The following is a 23634-nucleotide window of genomic DNA, read 5'->3' as shown; positions in this document are numbered from 1 at the left end:
ACTTCCCACAACCCACCGCGTTGTTGTTAGCGACCCCATCTTGTGTCCTCCTCATGAATATATATCAGTCAGTATTTGCGTAGGAGGTCGGCCGACGTTCATTTCATATTCTAGTACTGTATTTTGGTCCAAATGGGACGCACAGTCACGTCTCCGCCCTGATCTGTCCCTGCACGCCCTGCCTCTTCCCAGCGAATTAAATCGGTAAAATGTTTTCGTTTTTTTGGAGCAGCGGAGGAGACTCCGACAGGGAAAAGGACGGCAAGAAGTGAATGACTACTAGTGGAATAAGTCGGCAACACCGCCCAGTTGGCGGACATTTAGCACGGTGGGCACGTATTCAGGCTTTTAAATGTAGAGGTTGTAGGTGTAACCAAGTGCGCACCGTTATTTATTTAGAGTGGGGGACTTTTCATTGGCAGAGATGGAAAGTGTGCAGGCTGTCGCTGAGGATGGCGCGTCGGATGGAGGCGCGACCAAGTTAATGAAGAAGCCCAGCGGACTGTCTGTCGCCCGGGGGACTCCAGCGGATGATGGCGGTGGACATTTGGCACCCTCCCGCGTAGAGGCAAAGAACGGGAATAGCCTCTCTCATTCCGCCTCTACCGCGGGATCTAGTGCGTCAAACCGAACCGTGGCGTCTAATGGCCGGGGCTCGTCCAGCAACTCCTCCAGCTCTCTCCTGTTGAGACGGAGACGCTTGAAGAGGAACCTCTCCGCCGCAGCTGCAGCCACCACCACCACCACCTCTACCGCCGCCTCAGCTGTCACCGCCGCTTGCGGCGCAAAGATGAACTCGGCCCTGTCCTCTGCGTCTTTACACACACGGAGTCTGGATAGGAAGACTCTGCTGAAGCACCGACAGAACATGCAGCTGCAGTCCGCGGATCGCGAGTGGGTGAGAGCAGATCTCCACCGGGGCTCCATACATGTCCACGACAGACTGACGCCCTCATATCCCAGGCCGGTCCTTTGCACTATGGACACCACAGCCGGCGAGGTGGCGCTCCGTCTGAGTAAACTCTGCAGTAAGTCGAGCTCCGTTATGCGCATTTTTTGTAAAGATAACCCCAAGACTGACCAAAATGGCAACTGCAATGTGAAGTATGAATATAGTGATAACCCATGCAAGGTGATTGAAGACTCAAGTATAAAATGCAGCCACCTGGGCACTCTGGAATCCACAGAATTAAGGGGCCATCCAAGCGACAGGTTGAGGCTGCTGCTCATGGAGAATACAGATGAGAGGCAAAAGCAACAGGACGTTGATGGGAAACTTTTCACCCCTGAGTCAGAGTCACAAGACAACATAACCTGCTCACTGTCAGATTTAAATTCTAACTCCAACATGGATACCCCCAATGATGATGACTCAGAGCACAGGAACGGTGTGGACAGCTATGGATTAAATTCTGGCTCAGATGTGGAGAGCAGTGCATTTGATGACCTGAGCTCCGGGGCCCGGCTCAGCGAGCACAGGGACTCCCTGAGCGACGACATGATCCTGGGCACGGAGGCATCCATCCTCAGCCCCACGTTTGACAGTGCCACAGAGGGCCACGACATGTATGGCAGCTCCTCGGACGAACTGGAGCTCGACTGTCCTGCGTCGAGCGCGAGCATGGACCCTATCTCCCAGCATCGCACCAATGGCATTGCCGCCGTCCCTGCCAGCTACAAACAGTGCAGCGTGGGACACGTAAACGCCATGATAAACAACGTGGGGCCGGATAGCAGACTCAACCCGCACGGTCTGGGCAGCCTGCCACCCAGCAGTAGCGCCGGCTCATTGTCGAGAGCCTGTTCTACAGGTAATACACCTGACATCCAAGATCCGGACTGTGGCCAGGGTGCTGCTAAAACAGGGCTGGCGGAAGAGCACAATGGAGATTCCTGTGATTCCTCCAGCCCCACGCTGTATGTGCAGCTGCATGGTGAAGCTGTCAGGAGGCTTAGCCCAGATGAGAGGCCTCTGCAGATCCAGAATGACTTTCTCTTTAAGCTTGGATTTAAGGACCCGTGGAGAGTTCAAGAGGAAGGGCTTAACACAGAAATTGGCTCCTTGTTACGTTTCTATGCAGGTGAGTGAAAAGATATAATCACATTTTCTCATGATCCGGTTTCTGCTCATACTGGGACTTGCTGAGGCCTTTGCACAGTGCAGAGTTTGGACTGCACATCTTCAGTGTTGTAGTGCATAAAACAGCTTGTCAACCTCTATCACAAAACAAGACCGGTGCATTTATTCAGGTGTATATTATGACATTGGACTAATAGAGCAAAGCAACACTTTCTTTGTTCCTGATATTATTTCCACATATTGTTTGTGATGGCTGTTAGGGAGGGTGAGTGCAGCACTAGACCTTTACTGATAGCTGCAGCAGCAATTTAGAGAGATATTACAAGCGTGTGTGTCCCAGTGATGGTTTAACTGTGTGGTTGCATGAATGGGTCAGAGTGGGGTCATGGTGCAGAGGCTACCAGTTTGCCAGATCTACCTTGCCCCTGGGACTTCCTTTAAATTTCCAGGTCTGTGTTTCTTTTCATTTTAATTTTTGTATTTTTAAAAAAATATATTACTTGTTTGTTTCTTCTGGCCTTGACTGTCTTTGTTGGACCGTAGCAGCACACTGTGCTCCCATGGACACGCATGACATCGCTACAAAGCCATCACCACAACTTATGGTGCTCAGACATGGGGCCCTTTTCCGGCTTTTGCCCCATTATCATCCTAATGAAAAGGCTGAATGCCTTTGTGGTTGGATGGAGAGTAGGGGTGGGAGCGGTATGGCTGGGAGGACCATAAACCCTCTCTGTGGACTCAGTGAATTCTGGTCATTGAGATGCTGCGCAATGCCTGTCCCATTGGCATCCAGTGTGGCTTCTGTCACAGTAACTGCCTGCCAAGCTGGGCTAACGTGCTCCTCCAAAGCTCAGGAAGCCCTTTTCTTCACTAGGCCACTGTCTCCGCCACTTCTGATATTTCGCTGTCGCTGCTGAGGAAAGTGAAATGGGCGGGGGGCAGGGCAGGTGGGAAAAGGGTGAGGAGGCGGTGAAACGGAGTGTCTTATGAGGATAGTCGAGGAGAAGTTGGGTCTGAAGTATGGAAAAGAGACACAAACAGAGGCGCTAACGCTCTGTAGCTTCCTGTCCCGAGAGGCTGTTGAACTAGAGGTCACTCAATACGAAGCTGAAACAGCCACATGTGGCTCCATTCACAGTCACATGGGCTTCGTGACCCATTGTCCCCTTGAATTGCTGGTTTGTTTTAGGTACTGCTGGAATGATCTCATTTAGATAGCATCATATGGCAGGCTGTATGAGCGTGCACACTGGGACTCATGTGGACAGATGTGCATTTATGAAAAAACACTGAATCCTACACGAGTCTGTGCAGTCAGCTGAGCACAACCAACAGCAGCAGCAGCAGCAGCAGCAGCAGCAGCATTAGTTACTAAAGGCAGGCAGAAGAAGCCCCGATGCCCCCTCCGAGGGCGATGCCGCCAGATCCCATGTGAGACAGCTTAACTGTGGTCACCTGAGCTCTCTCTCCAGCACCCCACAGCTAATAATGCTCCTCAGCACCCTGGCACAAAAGACCTAATTCTTATTCAGCCACATGGAGATGGACACTGAAGAGCACACAAGTATGCGCTGTAAAGAGCTAGCGCCCCTTATGACTTGTCTGGCCTGCTCCTCTGCCATTTCCTTACACGAGCGAAGCATGTGAGGAATGTTACGCTGGCTCCTCTAGAATGTTAGGCACGTCTGCTGAGGAGGAAGTGAAGCGAGGGGGCTGGCGGGGTGTGTGTGTGTGTGTGTGTATGTGTGTGTGTGTGTGTGTGTGTGTGTGTGTGTGTGTGTGTGTGTGTGTTGGGGGGGGGGGGGGGGGGGGGGGGTTACCGTGCTGACACATGTTGAGCTGACTTTCAATGGTTGTCCTGCCCAGATAGTGGAGATAGGGCCAGCCTCAGCTGACTTGCTGGCTGACTCTCAGGCGCAGCTGCCACAACTGTAGACCTCAGTCACACTAAAGGCCTTTTTGTCCGCATGCCTGTGCACGCAGAGTGGCCTTTGATACAGGAAGTCCAGTATCTCAACTCTCTTTTATTGCTCAGTTTCTCAGCAAGAACACTGCGCTGTCTTAATGGTAACCTAGATATTAAGTACACAAGTGGCAATAAACCGTACTGTCTCCTTAACAAGAGCGGCAGATGAGGCGTGATTAGGGGAAGCAGGGTGGGAAGAGGCTGTTAAGTCAAGGAGTTGCCATGGTGCATCTCACCAGATCCTCTGGACAATGCAGGGGCCGGTTTGACTTTGAAGGGGTCAGGTCATGCTTTGAGCGCACAGACTCTGCGGAGGCCAGATGAGAGAACTTACTTTGCCCTTCCTGCTAGAGACGCACAAACACACACACGCACAAATACACATACACATGTACAGAAGGCCGCCTAGATCAAAGGGCCGCTGTCCTCTTTGGCAGCCTGACGAGTGATCCTTTCAGAGCTGCCCACACTGGAGCCTCTTGTAATGCCTAGCCAGCTTTATTAAGAGTTTGGGCACAAGGGGAAAAGAGTTAAAAAAAAAAAAACAAACATAACAGAGACTCATATAATCAATACTTGCACATTATGTTGCTGACAAGCCTAGAAAGCCATAGCTCTAAATAAAAGTGCACTTCCTTGAGAGAGTTGTGTTTCTAATAGGTTTTTCTAACTGTACCCTGAGTCACAGCTATGATTTAATTGCACATTCGAGTAAAAGTATAGGGTACAGGCCAGTGTCTGTCGGTGCTTCTGCTCTGAGGACAAGAGATCCTCAGCCCTACAAGTAATGAAGCTGCCCCCTGCTTGGATGGCTCCGTTCCCTTACCCAGAGGTAGTAGTGTGTGTGTGTGTGTGTGTGTGTGTGTGTGTGTGTGTGTGTGTGTATAGACTTGCAAGAAAAGGAAATGGCATACTGAACCCTAACACACACTGGCACAGGGTTTCCCTAGAGGCAGAGGACCCGGAGTTCTTAACCAAACCAAAGCAGCACAGTAAATTATTTAGATTCATTAGCCTACTCAGCTTCGCAAACACTCTCATCCATGCACCCACTGCTTTTTGTGAGCTCTCTCCGTACCCTATTAAAGTTGAAAAGTTAGCTTTTTAAAAGCAGTTCCTTGTAAATCCAAAGTGGTGTTAAGATTCGGCCTGCTTTATGAGTGAAAAATAATGACTGCTGGCGTAAACAGGCCCAGAAACTGTCAAGGTATTAATTCCTTTCAGTTTCTTGCAGGTTTATAGCTCAGGCCTCTGTGAAACAAAGCCAGGGTCAGTAACAGTTTTGGCATTGCTGCACCCAATTTTCAGGTAATTCCCATGTTGTTTTCTGTATCTGCCAGCAAGGTGAACTAGGCAGGTAGAGCTGTTCATGCAGAACTAATAAAAGCAGAGATGCAAAGTGATAATGGTTTTACACAACAAAGGGCTAATATGTGCTTGCATAAAATTTCCATTATTGCTTTGCACATTTATGCTTAGAATTATAGCTGTTATAATTTCACCAAATTTTGTGATCAGGGTTAGTAATGGGAATTATCTCTCAGTTTTCAAAATAACATTGTATAGCTCACTTTTTTTATTGCACGTTTTTAATGTAATGTCTCCTCTGCATGGATTCTCAAAACAAATGCTGATCTCACACTTACTTCCTCACTGGTGCTTATTCACATTTTATGTTTATATATCCTCTAGAAGTGTATTCACTGTATTTATTCTCACCTTTTCACTTTTTCTATAGATTATCTCTCAAGAGCTGCTTCCTTTTCCATCTTAATTTGTGGTCATGTGTCAGATTTATTGATGTACTCATCTTTCACAGATGTATAGCTCTGTGTAAATGACCCCAGGACTATAAAATACAATAAACACATTATTAATATTGCCAAATGACATCATAGAAATCTGAAACTGTGCTCATTTTGAAGCCTTTTATTAAACTTTTTATGATCAAAGGTTGTAATCAATATTTGAAGCAATAAAATAAAAGCACTCAACTCACAACCAGAATAAAAATCTGAACCGAGGCATGAGTAATGGAAGCAGCTTGACTTCAGCTGATATAATCGTCTATATTCCATGTTAGACACGAGATGTTAACATTTTAAGAAGACAGTGATAGTTCAATTACTTTAAAAGCTTTGAGGAATCTCAATTCAGGACTGTATCTTTCCACTCTTACCTCAGGCCTTCTCTGAGGAGGCAGCGGCTGGTGACGTGATGACTTAAAGGACTCTGCAGGGTTTTAAAGGCTTAATGAAGCTCCCAGCTTTCTCCAGCAGTCTCTGTGGCTGCTATTAAGCAGAGGAACCGCTCACTCTTGTCTGTGCCACGTCGCTCTCCTCGTACAGTCAGCGTGCCAGATTGCTCCCACACTCGCTCTCGCATCTCTATGAAAACATTTTCAGAGGCAGAAGGAGAACAGATTTTTGCGATTTTTGTCATCGTTTTGGGTTTTGTTTTTGTTTTTATGAACGGTCACTGGTTAATCCTGATAACAATGTGACGAACCTTCCTAGTGGTTTAAGTGTGAATGAATTTTAGTACTCAAATGACCTTTTACTGGTCACCAGGGATTTATGAATCGCACTATTCTGTGTGTCAGTTTCACTTAAGTCTACAAAACATGGCTCGGCTTACTGTAACTACAGCATCTCCTATGAACGCAAACACTCATTGGAGATCTTTACAGAAGTGAGACACTAGGCTGCCTCATCCTTTCTCACATCCATGTCCTCGCCTGACAGCTAATGGTCTTTCTAAATGGCCCATTGCTGAGTCATTATGTAATTGTGTAATCAGATTTCACACTTTCCAGAGCTCAAATCCAATACGCATGTGTCGGTGTGTGCTTAGGTGTCTTGTGTTCACCAGAGTTATGTGCATGCCCGAGATAAAAGCGAGCAATCAAAGATTAGATTCATGTATTTGTATGGCGTCTCTTCACGTGCGAGCCCCACGTGTAGAAGAGAAGTGGTCTTAAGTGAAATGTGGCCGCACAGCCTCAGCGTCAAGCTGAGAAGCGTGTGTATCTCTGAGGATTCGCGCATGTGTGTCTGCTGAGGCAGACGTGGATGGGATGATGGTGTCAGCTTGTAGTGGTTAAAGCCAAGGGAACTGTTTTCTGTCTAATATAGATTGCCTTGTTGGCTGACATCCTCCCACCCTCCTCTTCTCTCTCCTCTCGCGCCGAATCTTCCTCCCTCTCTCAATTTCTCTCATGATCGATCCCCCTCCCTCTCCTCTTGCTATCTTTCCTCACATCTCCTCCTCCCTCACACCATCTGACAGTTTCCATTTATCTTCCCATATCTCTTTATCTCTCCCCAGCTTATTGCTTTTCATTCCAAGAATTACTGGTCACCCTCGTAATTGTGTTTTTTTAAATATTAATAAAAAAAAAAAGAAGGAACAGCTCAGGCCACTATTTCTACAGGTCTGGCGCCCTTAAAAGCACTCTTTTGTCCCTTCCTTCTCTGTGTGTGATTGTAATTACTCTGGTGTACAGTTGTGTTCGGCTCATGCCCCCTGTGGAAATAAGTAAGAAAGAAACATAGGGGCATGCATTTGAAATTCCCGTTGCTTTGTGGTAAGCAGCTGAATCTAGGCTGAACAATGTCATGCTGATATGTCACTCCTGTCTGCCTGCCGGCTCATTCTGAGAAACGGAATTGGGAAAAGGGGTGGGGGGGCGTTTGCGAAAGGGCATCGGCTTCTCCTGCCCTATGGGAGCAGCCCGGCCTCTCAGCTGTCTGTCAAACTGCCCTTGCTGAATCCTCCCCAGAAAACCTTGAGGGGTTCGGAGTAGATGGAGTTCACAAGGAAAGGCGGGGAAAAGGCTCCCCCCTTAGGTGGGGTCACGGAGTGGGCTGAGCGTCCCTGAACTGAGCACCAGCCCATGCCCCTGACCACATGCATGAGGCTGGGGGGGGGGGGATTAGAGGCAGGCCAGCAGGGGCTCACTTTCCACAGCTTTGATCAGCAGCAGCACAGCCTAATACCAGACAACATCTGCAACTCTCAGCATTAAAGAGGCCCAAAAATTCCGATTAGGGAACACATGGCCTGCTTGCCTGCTAGTGTACAGGACAGAACTGTGTCAATTCCTGGATGGAAGGTTTTTAAATACCAACGCTCCAGTGGTGCTTTCACTGATTTGTTTTACAAAGCCCGAGTCTCCAGAGGGGCTTTTTCACATTGTATTTAAAATTCCAATTTCTTAGCATTTCATTTTTCTCCAATTGCAAGTAGATAGGATCAGTAAGTTTTTTGGCAGCTTTTTTATCAAAGATTTTGTCGTCTCAGAGACACCTTCCTGCCGTGCAAAAACAAAAAGACTAAATAGATGGAGTGCTTTGCAAATAGTATTGCGTGAATGGAATTTAGAGCTTTACCACACTGTCCCCAAATCTTTGTTTGTGTCATTTGGACACAGCTAGATAAGACGTGTTTGGGTGGGACTGCTTGGAGCTTGTTTCCTCGGACTCTGCACTAATAGAAGAGAGCAGAGTTGTTGATATGAAATGACCTAGTTTAAAGTTCATTTCTCACAAAAAAAAAAAAATGCTGAAGCACAGGTATGATACTTCCTTATTGGCTTTTAAGAGAAAGGCTTTGAAAGAAAACCGATGGAGGGCGCAGCTACAACCTGTAGATGTCCAGGAATAACCTTAAATAGTTATATAGTGCCAAACACTGTGGTTAATGTACGGGACCTACACTTTGATCTTGGAGGGAATCTGCAGCACATCATTCATGTAGATGCTACATTTCCAAACTTTTCAGCATTACCTCACACTGACTCACCAGTTTAATAGCTGCACCTGTGCAGTTTAATGCAGTAGGGAATATCTGCAGTGAATCCTCTCTTTGGATAGCAACGTACATATGGAGTCTGTAGTTAGTGGTATTGGCAGAATTTAAACCCTTTTCTCAAGCAAAAGTAGCAATACCACAACATAAAATTACTGATTACTGCTAGTTATATGTGCAGCAGTATTTTCATCAAATATATGATGAAAATAAATATATTTACAAATATATTTTTTTATTTTAACAATGGATCACACGACTACTTGTATGTACTTGTACCCAACTCTGCTGCTCTCCTCTTTCCCACTCAACTCTTTAGTGTCTTTCAGCTTATTGTTTTGATTTTTTTCGACTAGCAACTTTAACGTTACTGTAACCCTGAGTCACCCTCACTGCTCTGATAGCACTGTTTTACATCTACACCACACTGCAGATAGGTAATGTTATTGACTAGCTGGTGAACACAGTGGAGCATTTAGCAGCTATAGAGACAGATATTTCCCTCGGGAGTTGGTGGAGACCAAAACCACAGATAAAAGTAGAGTCGATATATAGGCAATTGTTTACTAACAAATAAAATATGTCAGTGTTTTGTTCACAGCTGGTTTCCATTGCACCCAAGTGCCCAAATAACGAGTTGTTGCAAGTTTAAAATATCAAAAGCAGTAGCACAGGGGAATGACCCTTTCAGAAAGTATTATTAGAAATTGATTATTATAACAGATTATTATCAAATATTCCTCCAAACTGAACCAACTGTATCAAAAGCTAAACATACATTATAACTATTATAAGCTTCACAAAGGTTAGATCTATTGCACGACTATTGTATTGGGCTGAATTCTATTACACTGGATCGTGCATTATAAACTAATCTATAACAGCACTGTCCCTGAGATCTGTGAAACTGAAAGTCCAGTTTTCAGTGCAGTGAGACTGAGGACACATCGTCCCACACATCATACAGCCAGTCTCAATCATTAACAATTTGCTTGTTGCTTGCTGTTAGCTGTGCAGTTTGATAATCACCCAGGCCCTGGGAACACAAAAGCTGAGCTGTCACCTGCTGCACGGGGAAGTTGCTTCTCACTTTCCCTGCCCTATGTCCTCCCTCTTTTCATTTTAGCTCTATTTGCTCTTGGCCGTGTATTATCTGCATGCTAATTTTTTGCTGTCCAGTCTTATTTCGTCTCTAGTTCCTGTTTCATTTGTGGAATCTCTCCCATAAATATAGTTGTTTTAACACTCTCACTCGGCTACCACCCAGTTCTTTTGTAGCTCACACTGCTTCCCAGTCCCTCTGGTTAAAGACTTCCCCTCTTTATTTCTTTTTTCTCACTATTGCTCTCTCTCTCTCTCTCTCTCTCTCTCTCTCTCTCTCTCTCTCTCTCACTCTCACTCTCACTCTCACTCTCATTCTCACTGCCCTAGCACCCCCACCCACCCCCACTCTCAGTGCCACTGCGTTCACATGGCCCCTGCATGTGACATGAAGCCGAGCCAAAACACCCCGGATGCCCGCTACAGCCCTCCACTGTTCCAGACCTTGTTAAATTTTAAACAAAACAAAAGGAAAGGAAAGGAGGGGGGAGAAGAGAAGGAGAAGAAAGAAAAAGTGAGCACGTGGGGCCAGGGGAATGTGCAACAGCATCACAATCTCATTCATTCACTCGTCCTGTCCCCGCGCATCATCAGGAGAGAGCAGCCCTTTAATTCTTGCTCTCTCTCTTTCTCTCTCTCACTCACTCACTCACTCACCCACTCACCCTCTCCCCCCTTTGCTCTTCTTGTGTGAAAGCATCCTCTCTGTCTCTCCCTCCTTTCTCCCTGCACTGAACTGGACTGATTGTAGCTTTAACCACAGATCTGGGGTCTGATTACTTTGTGGGCTGTCCTTTTTTCTTTGGGATTAGAAGAACAACTGACTCTGTAGCTGCTGTCTTCGTGGACAACTTCCTTTTCAGTTATCCCATGGCTACTGCTGCCCATCAGATGTATTTTAATTTAAAACAAGACTAGCTGGACTAGAAATGATAACAGTCATTGTTTACCTTTATTATTGCATGTCCTCTTCCCTTGTATGAATCTCCTTATTACTCTGCCTCTTTTTCACTATCAAAGGAATACCACAACATGGCTGCCTTTTAATATTAAGTCTCCCAGAACAACTTGGATGCCTGCAACATCCCAGTGGCTCACTTCCAGATTTAGCTAAACTATGAGAGTCCTTCGTAGCTTCTGATAATGAATGGCGTTAGAGGTTAAGTGCAAACAATAACAAACGATAATCAGTGTGTCTGCGGTCCACCCTCGGGGAAAACTTGAGACTGAAAGTCGTTTGACTGTCTTTCATCTTGGATTAGCAGCTAATAATTCCAATCAGCAAAACAAACTATGTCATTGTCACCACCACACACTGCTCATTTAAAGACAGTTTCCTGGCATCACGCTTAATGCATTATGATGGCTGTGACCGCTAGATTTGTTGGCAAGCTGCAATCAACAGCATGCATTGTTACAGAACTGTTGTTCTCTGTTATTTACAGAGATTAAGTTGCTTTTCAGTCGGGCTAACTGATTATACTTGCCACGAATTTCTCTGGAAGTTAATGGTTAGAAAGTGTGTCATCTTCGGCGTATTTGTGATATCAAATGGCACAGCTACTTCACTTTTCATCACCTTGTTTATGAACAAAACAAGATCAGACAGGATCCTCAAGCAGGCTGCAATTTTTCGGTCCGCCCAGCACGTTTGTCCCACCAATCACACACATAGACACACACACACACACTCCTCTTAATATTACAGTACAGTACACTGCTCTGATATTCACCCAGTCTCTTGCTCAGCGCTGCGTATATGAAAATGTTGCTGCCGCCTACTTAAATCTGCTTTTCTCTGCTCAGGAATCTGTCTACTCGTTGACTGGTAACACATGCTCAGTGCACACATACACACAACACATGAAATCACATCTGTTCACTGAGAAAAGAAATTGAGTTAAGATTTGATTGTCACATGACGTCACATTGTTTTCACCTTAGACGTGCTGCTTCTGGTCACGTATTACACCCACATTCTTTGAATCAGGCGCCGTCATGACTGACAGACATGTACACACAAAATTCTTCATAGTGTAATATAAACATTAAGTATGAGAGGACACAGGGTTTCAGTGGCAGTGAAGCAGCTAATTAGCTATTGTGCAGGAGGGAACTGAATTTTGCACTGTGTGTTGTGCACAATTCTGATGCTCCTGTAATTGTAATTTTTACTTATTATCTCAATCATTTTAGCTTTGTAACACAACTCTGAATTGATGCTTGAATTCCTCTGGGCTTTCGAGTTTGCAAAATAAGAACAAAGTCCTAAGAGATGCATAATGCACACCTCACACAGGTCATAAATTAAGAAGGAGATTATTCATGCTATGGTAAAAATTGGCAAATGTCATAGAATTCACATCTCACCCGGTGCTGCGACACAAACAATCTTCCTGATTATCTTTTTGCAGTTTTGCTCTTTTGTGACCTTTAAATGTTCTCCCTCTAATGGACGTCCATGCTGGCCTTCAGGCCGGGACAGTGGAATTGTTGCAACTTCTTCATTAAAACCTTTATCGCTTATTTTTGAGTGTCAAAAATAAGATTCAACTTTTTAATTAAATTCGTGACATACTGAAAATGAGCAGGATTAGTATCGCTGGAGGGCACAGAAATAAGATAAGATAAGATAGACTTTATTTATCCCACTTGTGGGAAATTTACATGTTACAGCAGCAAGAGACAAGAGTGACAAAAATAGAAAAAGAAAAGATAAAAATATAATATAAAAAAGGGCACAGAAGGGTAAAAAAATTAAAGTGCAGCAATCAGCATTAAAAGTCTCTGTAATAAACAGAAATGTGGAGTTTGTAGGAAAATGGTCATAATGAAGAAGTATGTGCAAATAAAGAGACAGAAAGTGGAGTCCAGAGTACAGGTTTATTGTTGGGTCAGACTGGTGTTGTACAGTCTGATGGCTGTTGGAATAAATGACCTGTGGTACCTTCTTGCACTGTGGATGCAGCAGTCTGTTACTGAAGGAGCTACTCAGGTCTCCCAAAATCACATGCAGGGGGTGGGAGGGGTTGTCCATGATAAATACAGACACAGAAGGGAATTCAGAGCATATTTTTTACTTTCCTGTCAGGTAAACTTTTTAGCAGTGTGGCCAACTCTCTAATAATTCAAAATCTTTTCTCAAAGTGAAGTGACTTTGGGTATTGTTGCTGTATAACTTCAGTGTTCTGTCAGATTTACGAAAAGAGGATTCATGATGCTGGTATTGAGAAGTAGGCACTTTTTGCTCAAGGCAATACTGATCGTAACTATGATCTTGTGAAAGGAACTTGAGAATGTCGAGCTCTGAATGCAAAATGTCCTTGCTTCATTTCTATCAGTGGCAGGCATTATTAATGCAGTGGTACAAATGAACAGGGAAACCCAGGGCGACAAACAGGCGGGAGTCCCTGCAAGCTAATTAATCACGGACGTACACATAAACACACACACACACATATCCATGCTCACTCCACCACAATCAACCCTAACCCTTTGCACGACATCGAACCTTCCCTCACTTGCCAATTAGCGTTCTCATCTCGCCTCTGTAGCCTCTGTATCAGAGGGAGGTGTTGTCAGCCTGCTCTTTTATCGCTTCTCTCCCTTCATCCCCCGCTCTCGCATTTCACCCTCCCCTGATGCACTTCCCAGGGGGGTTGAACGCTAGGTGGGTAAACCTAAACCTCTGTGACTGTCTGGTGTGTGTGTGGGTGGGTGGGGGGTGGGTTATTGTACTGGTGCTTAAAGATGACAATACCTCAGTCCTCTCTCACTCTCGCTCTCTTTAAGCCCCCCATACAGGATAAGGTGCTTCACTTTATCAAGGCTGTATAGAGTGCTGCAGAGACAGGCTGCTGCTGCACACAGGCCATTAGCAACTCTTAAGTGACAGAATGCGGAGGCTGAAGTGACACAGTGACGCTGCTGATGAGCAACCGGTGTCCTGAACCATGAGATAATACGTGTATCTGAGAGACCTTGGGTAAATCTGAAAAATTATGGACAGCAGGATAATCTGATAATCTTTTCCTTATTGTCGATTACTTGCTTTTTTTAAGAGATTAATTGACTAATTTAGCCTGTAAATTAGTGAAAAATCTGCATTTCCAGAGCTCAAGATGATATTCATACATATTGATCAGCAGTCCAAAACTAAAAAAAATATGTTTTTAATTTACAATTATATTAGAAAAAGGAGGGGAAGCAAATCTCTCTCCAGGGAGAGCCTTGACAGTGCTTGCCATCTTTTGAAAAAAAAAAAACAAAAAAACAAGTGATCTCATCAGGGTTTTGACTTTGGCTAATATGATTTTATAACAGAAAACCTGCATTATTACGCACCAACCTTTTTTTTTTTGTAACACAGCCGCAAGTTTATGCTATCCTGCAATTCATTGCACATGTTGTATTAGCATATATATATAATCTTTATAAACTCAGGGTGTGGAGTTTGATAGATATGGGCATTTTATCAGGCAGGGGAAGTCTAATTCTATCTAGTTGCGTAATGGGAAATATAGTTTCAGACATGTTTGGAACTTGAGCCATATGGGGAACTAAAACTCAGGCCTCTGCTGCGTTGATTCTAACCATACTTTCTGTTGCAAGAGCCCCAAGTTTATGGCAGTACAACACAAAATCACTGCAATATACCCCTTTCATAAATAACATAAATGATTATCAGAATTGTTCTCTATCAATTTTCTGCTCTCCACATTGACTAGTTGTTTCAGCACTCAACTGGAGTTGCATTGATCCATGAATAATATGTATGAATCATGCTTGTGATCCATGTTTTTCATCTGTGCCCCATATGTTGCAAGTTTCTGGCACGATATATCAGTGAAGCTTTACTATAATGTTACATACAGTGCAGTGTGGCTCATAGTGGGGATGTAAGCCTCGGTTCATACCTTGGTTAAAAGCTCCTCTAGGCAGAGAATCTATCTCAGTGTTGTCAAACATTGTTTTTTTGGCTTCTGGGATTTGCTTTAATTGTATCTTCGCTACATGCCGCAGCTCGCCTTTGTGCCATTGTGCATGCGGTGCCTGTGTGCAAACCTGATTATGTGTCCTCATGTGTTAGTGAGAGAGCTGTAAGACTGAAAGCAAGTGCTGCATCATTCATGAGTGTGTGCCACCCTGTGCCTGGACTGCAGTGACCCGTAGCTGTCAACAGCGTATCCTTGAGCGTGATGGCACAGGCTGTGCTGAGGACACACTAGCAGGGACCGCTGGCATGTGGAGGGCTGTGGGTGGGGTCGGGGGAGGATGGGTGGGTGTGCCGGTCTGGGGCTGGAGAGGAAGCTGTGAATGCAGAGAAGGGCTCAATAGGACACTGATGTTAATGTAGTACACATCTGGTCCTTTTTTGGAAGTTCTCTTTTCACTTCTCTTCTCTTTTTGTGGGGAGGTCAGAGAGAATTATCAGCTACAGAGCAGGAACCCCGAGGCCTCTGAGTGCTACCTCAGGACACTTAAGCGGGTTGGACACTGTACTGACATATTAAAAGAGGGCCAGGGCTTTGTGAGGAGTGAAGAAAGAGAGGTCAGGTCTTGAGTAAGCTGGGCCAGGAATGGTGAATTCCTGCGAGGGCCGACACATGAAACCACTCAGACTTAAAACCTGAACAGAGGAAAGTAGATAGAAGAATGAAGCTTCAGAGTGTGGATGACGGCTGGAGATATTGAAACCTAACTTTCTATACTTGAGGGAATGGGTAATGGAGGAAGATATGTAGGAAAACATTTTAGTCCAACTGAGACCTTCCTTGCTCTCTGAAAGATTAAAATATGCACACACAGTTAAAACCCACCCGGTTATAACCTGTGAGTGTGAGTGTGAGCAAGCAAGACAGAGACACATTACATAACTGGGCACCATGGCCCTCCTGCCAATTTACTATCACACAACAGTAACTCAGTTCGCACATGTGCAGACTTGTTTTATTTTGTGTGTGGAAGCGCTGCAGCCTCCAGCCTACAGTTTGTTTCTCACGCATTTGTGACCTGCTAGTTATTCATTTATTTCCCAACATAGAATAGTCGTCCCTTTCCGCACCGATAACCAAGTTTATCATGCATTTTAAGTCAGTCTACATGGAGCAGCATTACATAAACACTCTGCAGGTTTGATGGAGAATACATCTGACCTTTTGCCTGCATGATATTACACACTCACTGTAGCTGACTGAGATCATCAAAGTCTTTTCTGTGTTGTTAACTTAAAAGAAAATCAGCGACGAGCATTAAATTAGCCTGACACCGTGTGACGTAAGGTTGTGTCGTATCCATTCATGCGTGGTTTTATACAATTGTACAATTTCTAATTTAGGCAGGCCAAGAGAATGTAGTATCTGGCTTTGTCTGTTTTGTGCCACTCTTTATGCCGAGGTTTACAGCTGACTAAGATTAGCCCAGCTAGCCTCGTAGCACTCTCCTCTTGTGACGCTTTACACCTGAGGTGACAGGATATGCCTCTAGCCAATTGCTTCTCTGCCATGTATTAATCCATCTATACATTGTATGTTCTCTTCCCTACTTCAGCCATCTCTGCCTGGCCTCATCTTGTTTTCTTTTATTCTTCCATTCATATGTAGGTCTCTCTTCCATGATCCCTGTCTTTCATGCCAAAGATCAACTTGCATTGCTCCCAGTCTTCACACTCCAGGGTGCAACCATGGACCCTTATTATTTTTTTTTTTTGGTTTTTTTTTTTGCTGTTATTTTATTTCATTTATTATTATGTACACGCTCACCCACAAACATACTAAATAATTCATTTGGGAGCTCTGCACACTTTCATAGCCTCATAGGCATGCTCAGATTTACACCCATGCATTCAATTAATTTATAGCACACACTCACAAACACACACACACATATATATATATATATGTATGAGCAAACATGCAGACATTTTCATCCACTGCAGCGACAATGCTTTCGTTCGCTCACACACAAATGAGGTGGGGTGAAAGCAATCCCCAGAGCTCTTATGTGTGCTCCCAGCTCGCAGATCAGTGGGCTCGTGTTTTCCAATGTAAGGTTTCGTAACACACACTCATTACATAATAGCAAGCAGGAACGGAGCTGGAAAGTGGGGGGTGGGGAGGAGCACACATCTATGTACGTCAGCATCCAACCCTTTCACTGACAGAGGGAATCACTGGGGAAAATCTTCCTCTTTTTCACACACAGATGCCAACACCTGCAACTCCAAGTATCCTCTCCTCTTGTCCACTGCACTGGGTTCTATTTTTAGGCTGATATTGATTGAACGACATGATCAAGCATGTTCACGATGCAGCTGGGTAGTGTGAAGAATGGTGTCGCCGATGAAAATGCTCTTATTTTCTCACAGTTAGTGGTACATAAGTCATTTATGTAAAATTTCATAGCTCCACAGTGTGATTTATTAACCTCTTATGAGGCCTTTCTCATTGTCATCCCCCATCCCAGCTGTCAGGCGCATGAGTTACGATTCCACATTTACACATTGTTTGCATCTGTTTCTACTTCTACCCATAAAAACAGATTTGCATCAGGTTAACATGACCTGATATGTGGAGATATGGAGTGGATTGAGTGTCACTTGTTGAGTGTCTAAAAATAAAATAAAGATAATTCAGCATTACAGAGCATACTACAAATCCTCCTTCAGGTCATCCCTGTGCCATTGTGCACCCCCACACTGCCCCCACAGGCAGTGGCTGGTAACGCACTGACCTGATAACTGGAGTTGTACAATGCCTTTAATAGCAGAGGGCTGTTTAGTTCCCTTCTCCCCAGGGGCGAAGGGTAATAATGGTTTGATGGGGAAGATATTGCAGGCTGTGACCTCATTTGGATTCAGGATGTGTTTCACCGGACTGAAAGAGAAGGTTTTGTGCAGTGTCTACGTGCGTGTGCACGTCTCTGTCTGATTGCGTCCTTCCCCGTGACACGTTTAAGAGAGATGAGCTATCAGAATTTGAGGACATCCATCAAACTATTAATTATCCACTCCGCCCTCTCTCTGGGGGATGTATGGGGGGTGAAGGGTTAGGGGTTGTCTCATGGTCACCTGGGCCATGGCGATGTTTTTTTTTGTTTTGTTTTTTTTCCCCAGAGCTCCTTGGGCCAAAGAGCCCTGCTCCTTAATGCTACATCACCAGCTGAGAGCAGTGCAGATGGGGGTTGAGGGGGTGGGGGTGGTGGTGGGATGGGTTAGAAGCATCACCTCTGCTGAGCTATTTAAGCTGAAGGATGTTCAGTGTCTGACAATAGACAGTAGCACAAAGCAGAGTGTCACTCAGCTTTTACTAGAGGGACTGGAAGCACTTCTCAGCATTCTCTTGAGAACAAAAAATAAGTGTGCGTGCGCACACACACTCACACACACACACACACACACACACACACACACACACTTCCTGTCACCTTATGAATTATTGGTAGATATTGTTTTAGTATTTTCCAGATAGTTAAAATTCTGTACTGTAACCCTCTCATTTTCCTTTTTTAGAATCACAAACATTCACAGATGTGGCTTAACCCATGTAAAATACATTACAGTCTAATCATGTTTAATTGTTTTATTAATTAAAGAGATAATGAAAGCAAGCTGCAGCATGGATGATTAAATAAATACTCATCTAGCTAATCAACAGCTTGTGGCGCTGTCCAAACACTGCAGAGTTTACCGCTGTTTGTCATGATTTCACTGTTGACTGCATTTTTGAGTTACTTCTGCATTAATATACTGTTATTATAGACACGGTGCAGTTTAGTTATAAATTGGTTATAAATTATTAATGCTTTTCATCACAAGGAGGACATGAATGTCTGCATCAAATTTTTTGGAAATTAATCCATTAGTTCTTTAGACATTTAACTTAAAACCAAAAATGTGAAACTCGTTGCCGTCTTAGAGGAAAAGTCAGTCGGCTTCATCATCTTGGGATCATAAATGTCTGTATAGAGCATCATGGCAGTCCATCTTAAAGTTATTTGGTTATTTCAGTCTGGACCAAAATGGTGGACCAGTGGACCACAACGACCATCCTTTAAGCCACGCCAGTTAACCGCGTCAAGCTAAATAAAGCTATCCAAGTACTCTCCAGCCTGTCCTTGTTTGATATTGTGACTGCTGAACATTTGTTGTTTAAATGTAGTCTCCTTTGCAGTCAAAATGTTAATACTTAAACCCAGTATTTTTTTTAAATATGAGGACAGTGTGGCAACCCAGCATATTTATGATTCAAAGTTAGAACACACAGACACATGTGGGCCCATGTGCAAATGCAATGTCACACAGAGATAATGTGAGAGCGTCTCACTTATTTCCCATGCAAACACGTACCTCATCTTCTTATCACTTTTACACAAAGGACAGCTTGACACATTTCACACATCAACACCTCTTCAGTCTCGGGGGGGAGGAGGCAGCCCGGCAGCCCCTTGCTACCTTCATGGACCCGTTTATGTGAGAACATGCGGGAACTTTTAAAGAGGACGTTTGCAGGATTAAGGAGCTACTAATTACACATCGCTCATTTCAGAAACTGTGAAGCTAAACGGCGTTCCTGAAAAACTCCACCATATGTGGTGTTTTTCCCCTGCCGCACGTTCACAGTTCGGCACGGTTCAGCTATGGAAGGCGCAGAGAGCTGAAGTACAGCAGGAGGGGGAAAAAATGTGGTGTGCTTAGATGAGCGGCCTGTCACCTGCAATGGCCTTTGCCACCTTCCAGCGAGGCTCGTCAACTGCCACCTGAGCAGACAGTTGGCTTAAACACAGCCTGTCACTTTGGATCTGCGGAATCACCTCGAGGCATCCACAGGAGAGCAGGGAAAGATTGGGAGGAGGGGAGATAAAACAGAAACAAATAAAGGAGTGGAGTGATTTAGGCAAAGAGGCATAACTGATCGGATGTGGGAAGCATATCCTTCTGTATGCCTGCAAACACACACCTTTAAGTAGATGCATTTTGACATTGTGTGTGCGCATGTGTGTGTTTTGTAACAGAGAGACAGTGCAGCTATTTGTGTTGCTCTTTTTGCTCTAGTTTGCTCTTTTTAAGCTTGTATCTCCAACACAGCACTGATCATTTGATAACTAGTCTGATCATTAGAGTTCAGTTTTTATAGATGCTTCCTTTTGTAGTAGTATTTTTTGATAAGACTCAGTTTTGATAAATTTCAGAAGAAGCTGAAAGAATCCGATTGAGGCGATATAAAAACCCGATATGAGCTTATAAGCATTTATATGTCCTAGAGTCTTGCCATCCAGTACATCACATCTGTCACCGCCTATAGAATAAACGCCTACGCATGCTCACACTCCGCTGTGACTTATGTGGGTCATCGATGCCCTACGGTACGGCATGCCCAGTCCTGCAGTTGGAGGTGTGCTGATGTCAGGACGCATTTAGCAGGGCAGGATGATTAACCGGGGATGCATCCCTGTTGTTACTCACAAGATCCAGAGGAAATAATTGTTGATCTGTTAAACAGGGAGATGGATGGAGAGAGGTCAGCCTTAGGTGCTGATCACTAACAGTGATGGATAATGGGGGGCAGTGGGGCATCTGGGAAGCAGCTTTGTAGCCTGGTGGAAGAAACATTAGCTCAGAATACTGGCACTAGGCAACCAGGAGTTGTTTCCTTCATGGCTGTCATTGGGAAAAATACACCCATGTATACATATTAGTATTCAGAGAGCGCTAAATGCTCGCTGTCAGTAGCAGCTGTTACACATCTGCATGCTCAGTTTTGAATAATACTCTAATGTGTGTTTCACAGGCTTAATGTCCTAAATTGAACTGAAGCTGCATAGTGCCAGTTCCTCACTATTACAAGAAAGTGCTGCCATGTATTGTCACAGCAGTGCACTGAAATCCTCTCTTGTTTGTGGCATTTTATCATTTTGAAACTTTCCCACCTTGTTAATGCGACGGATCACAGTTCAGATCAGCAGGAAACGAGGCTCATGGCTGCACGACTTCAAACAATTTCTCTTTGCGGGCCAACGCTTGATCTGAGGGCCTCACAGTTTCATCAAAGTCTTCTGACAGATAGAATCCTCATGCAGGGGTAAATTCCTGCAGTCAGACACACTGCATTCAAGAACATCTTCCAGTATTATAGTACTACAGAATTAATACTGAATGAATGAAAGAATATTTTGATTTGTGTGTGAACCACCTAAAGGTGCCCAACCCACAAGAGCCTATAGCCACAGTATATGTCACTCATTGTATACAGCATATCAGATATAAACTAAACAAATCAAACAGCCTTCTTAATAAAAACTAATCTACATCAGATATGTATCTACATTCATACTGATGAAATGAAGCTAATTGATTGATTGATTTGTTGACATGTAATTGAGGAATTTGAGTTACAGAATGAAATAATGTCTTTAACCACCTTCAACACTGTACAGCATTAAAAACATCAATAACTGAGTTGTTGGTGCAGTTGTTAGTGGGGGGCCTCCCCTTTTGTTTACATTTGAATCACAGATTGAGAGTCTTTGCAGGAACAGTTTTCACAATGATTAGTAATGTAGGTGTTTTCTCATCCGTCCTGTATGAATTTGTGTGTGTGCGCAAGTGTGTGTGTGTAAGTGAGCAGCAGGGGTGCACGCACATGGGTATTTGAGCCTAGTGTGGAGGGGAAACTGTCTTTTCCTGAGCCTGAGGAAAAAGGAAGGAAGCCTTCTCCAGTAACCAATACACACACACACACACACACACACACACACACACAGAGTAGTACTCCTGCTCCCACATACAGTAGGTCTAGGAATAGACTATGCCTTCTGCACACGAACACACCCACCTTGCAGGGCCTGTCTATTATTTTTAAATTCACATCTTGTGCATCGCCCATAGATTATGGGGTGACCACCATGACTAACATCATCGCTGCTCAAAATATTTATAGTGTAGGTGGCCAGCGTTTCTTACATTTGGAATATAGAAACTATCTCTTATAACTTCCTTCCCCCTACTGTAAGGTTACCGAGAGACCCCCGCTTGTCTCTGGTCCACCCCTGTAAACAGGATGCTCACGTGGGAGGACCCACCCATCTCCCTGTTTCCTCCGCTGTGCATTCCCATGGTCAGACTGAAACGTTTTTGCCTCCATCCAGTACGTACGTACTCGAGATGGTTGTAGACTGCAACATCCTAAAGGAGGGCAGTTTTCAGACTTCTTATCACAAAATCAGCCCACTCAAGCTGTCTGTACTGTTCCCTAGCTGTTTTTGGTCCATCAACTTTCAGGGGCGACAGTTAGATGGATGCACATATGGAGATGGTTAATCACTGTCACTGTGTCAGCGTGTGTGTGTGTGTGTGTGTGTGTGTGTGGGGGTGTCAGCGAGGGGAAGAGCAGGAGGAGGAGTAGGGTGCGTGTGTTTGTGCATATGCTTGTGTGGGAGAGCACGTTCCAACAAAAGGCCTAAAAATAGTAGGAATATGCCCATGTGACATATTGAGGCTAAAAGCTTGTGAATAATTTGTCTAATGCAACACATACCCCCTTCCTAAGCTCAGACATGAAAATATGTTCATGCTGGTTACCTCTGCCAGCCAGTGAAGTTGGAAGGGGGTAACCAGTCTGTTCACCCACCCCAGTTGGTTTGTCTGTCTGGTAGCAAGATATCCAATGGATTTGGATGGAATTAGGTGAGCAGATAGCTCCTTGGTGAGGGATTACTTGATTATATTTTGGTGGTGGTGATCTGGAATTTAAGATTCTGCTTTACCTATTATGCTGCATTATTTTTTTTCTCTTCATTTATTTAGGTTTAAAGGAGATAACATACAATATCACTAGCAGTCCATGTGCTTAAAATCTGTAATTTTCAAAGGAAACCTGTGTAGCAACATGAAAATCTAAACTTATTCATATGATATACGTTGAGTATTTTTAAGTACATGCTGGTTAATGCTGTTAAAACTCATATCTTCAGTTCACCTCCTTATCAAATGTTCCTTATCATTCCCCTCCCCATGTTTCCTCTTTAAGGAAACTTCAGTCACCAGTTTAACTCGCTTATCTAGGCCACTTATTTGGAAGTGAAAACGAGAGAGGACACCTGATGTAATTGCCCGTTGCATTGTGAAACTACTTGTGTGTTGCCATGTGGTGTCTTGTCTCACCAAGCTGACATGTTACCACGCACAAGTTGGTGAATGCAATGTCAATATAATCAATAGGAATGATGGCCAAAACTATGACAGCAAGACCCAGGTTGTTAGCTTTCTCTTTAAGACATTTCCTCAATTCTCCCTCCCTCCCTAAACTGCCTGCCCCAAAGCTATTTTGCATTTTGGTCCCAGCCACCACCTTTACTATTGTGTACATATACTCCCAGTAATACAAATGCCCAGTCATTTAATTGCATTTCCTGTGGAGTGGATGGCAATGATGACCCTTTAAAGAGAGATAAACCCTGCAGTTTTATTCGCGTCCTGCACACTCCACTTGTTTCAGTAGTGCAATTAAATGAGTGTGGAGAGAAGAGGGAACCAGAACAGAGAAGGGACAGAATCACTTTTTTTCTTTTTATGGACATGATGTCTAGTGTCCTTTTCTAATGTCTGCTATTTGGAGATGTTACAGTTTTCATTAAAGATCTCACTTGTAGTACAAATGAAAATGAAAAGGTGTTAACT

At 44.2% G+C, this 23634-nt stretch overlaps 1 protein-coding gene across 1 annotated transcript in view; it reads left to right on the top strand.

Moving 5' to 3' along the window:
- The first annotated feature begins 39 nt into the window (after nt 1–39).
- phlpp1 (PH domain and leucine rich repeat protein phosphatase 1) overlaps nt 40–23634 on the top strand; it is a 110567-nt gene continuing 86972 nt past the window's right edge. Inside the window, exon 1 of the mRNA XM_018676515.2 lies at nt 40–2081. Within this exon, the coding sequence (XP_018532031.1) occupies nt 425–2081 (1657 nt within the window). The 5' untranslated portion in view covers nt 40–424. The remainder of the gene's footprint in view (nt 2082–23634) is intronic.

The sequence above is a fragment of the Lates calcarifer genome, linkage group LG4 (genome assembly GCF_001640805.2).
Source record: "Lates calcarifer isolate ASB-BC8 linkage group LG4, TLL_Latcal_v3, whole genome shotgun sequence".
Taxonomy (NCBI): domain Eukaryota; kingdom Metazoa; phylum Chordata; class Actinopteri; family Centropomidae; genus Lates; species Lates calcarifer.
The sequence above is the reverse complement of the archived record's forward strand: the minus strand, read 5'-3'. Positions and strand labels throughout refer to the sequence as shown.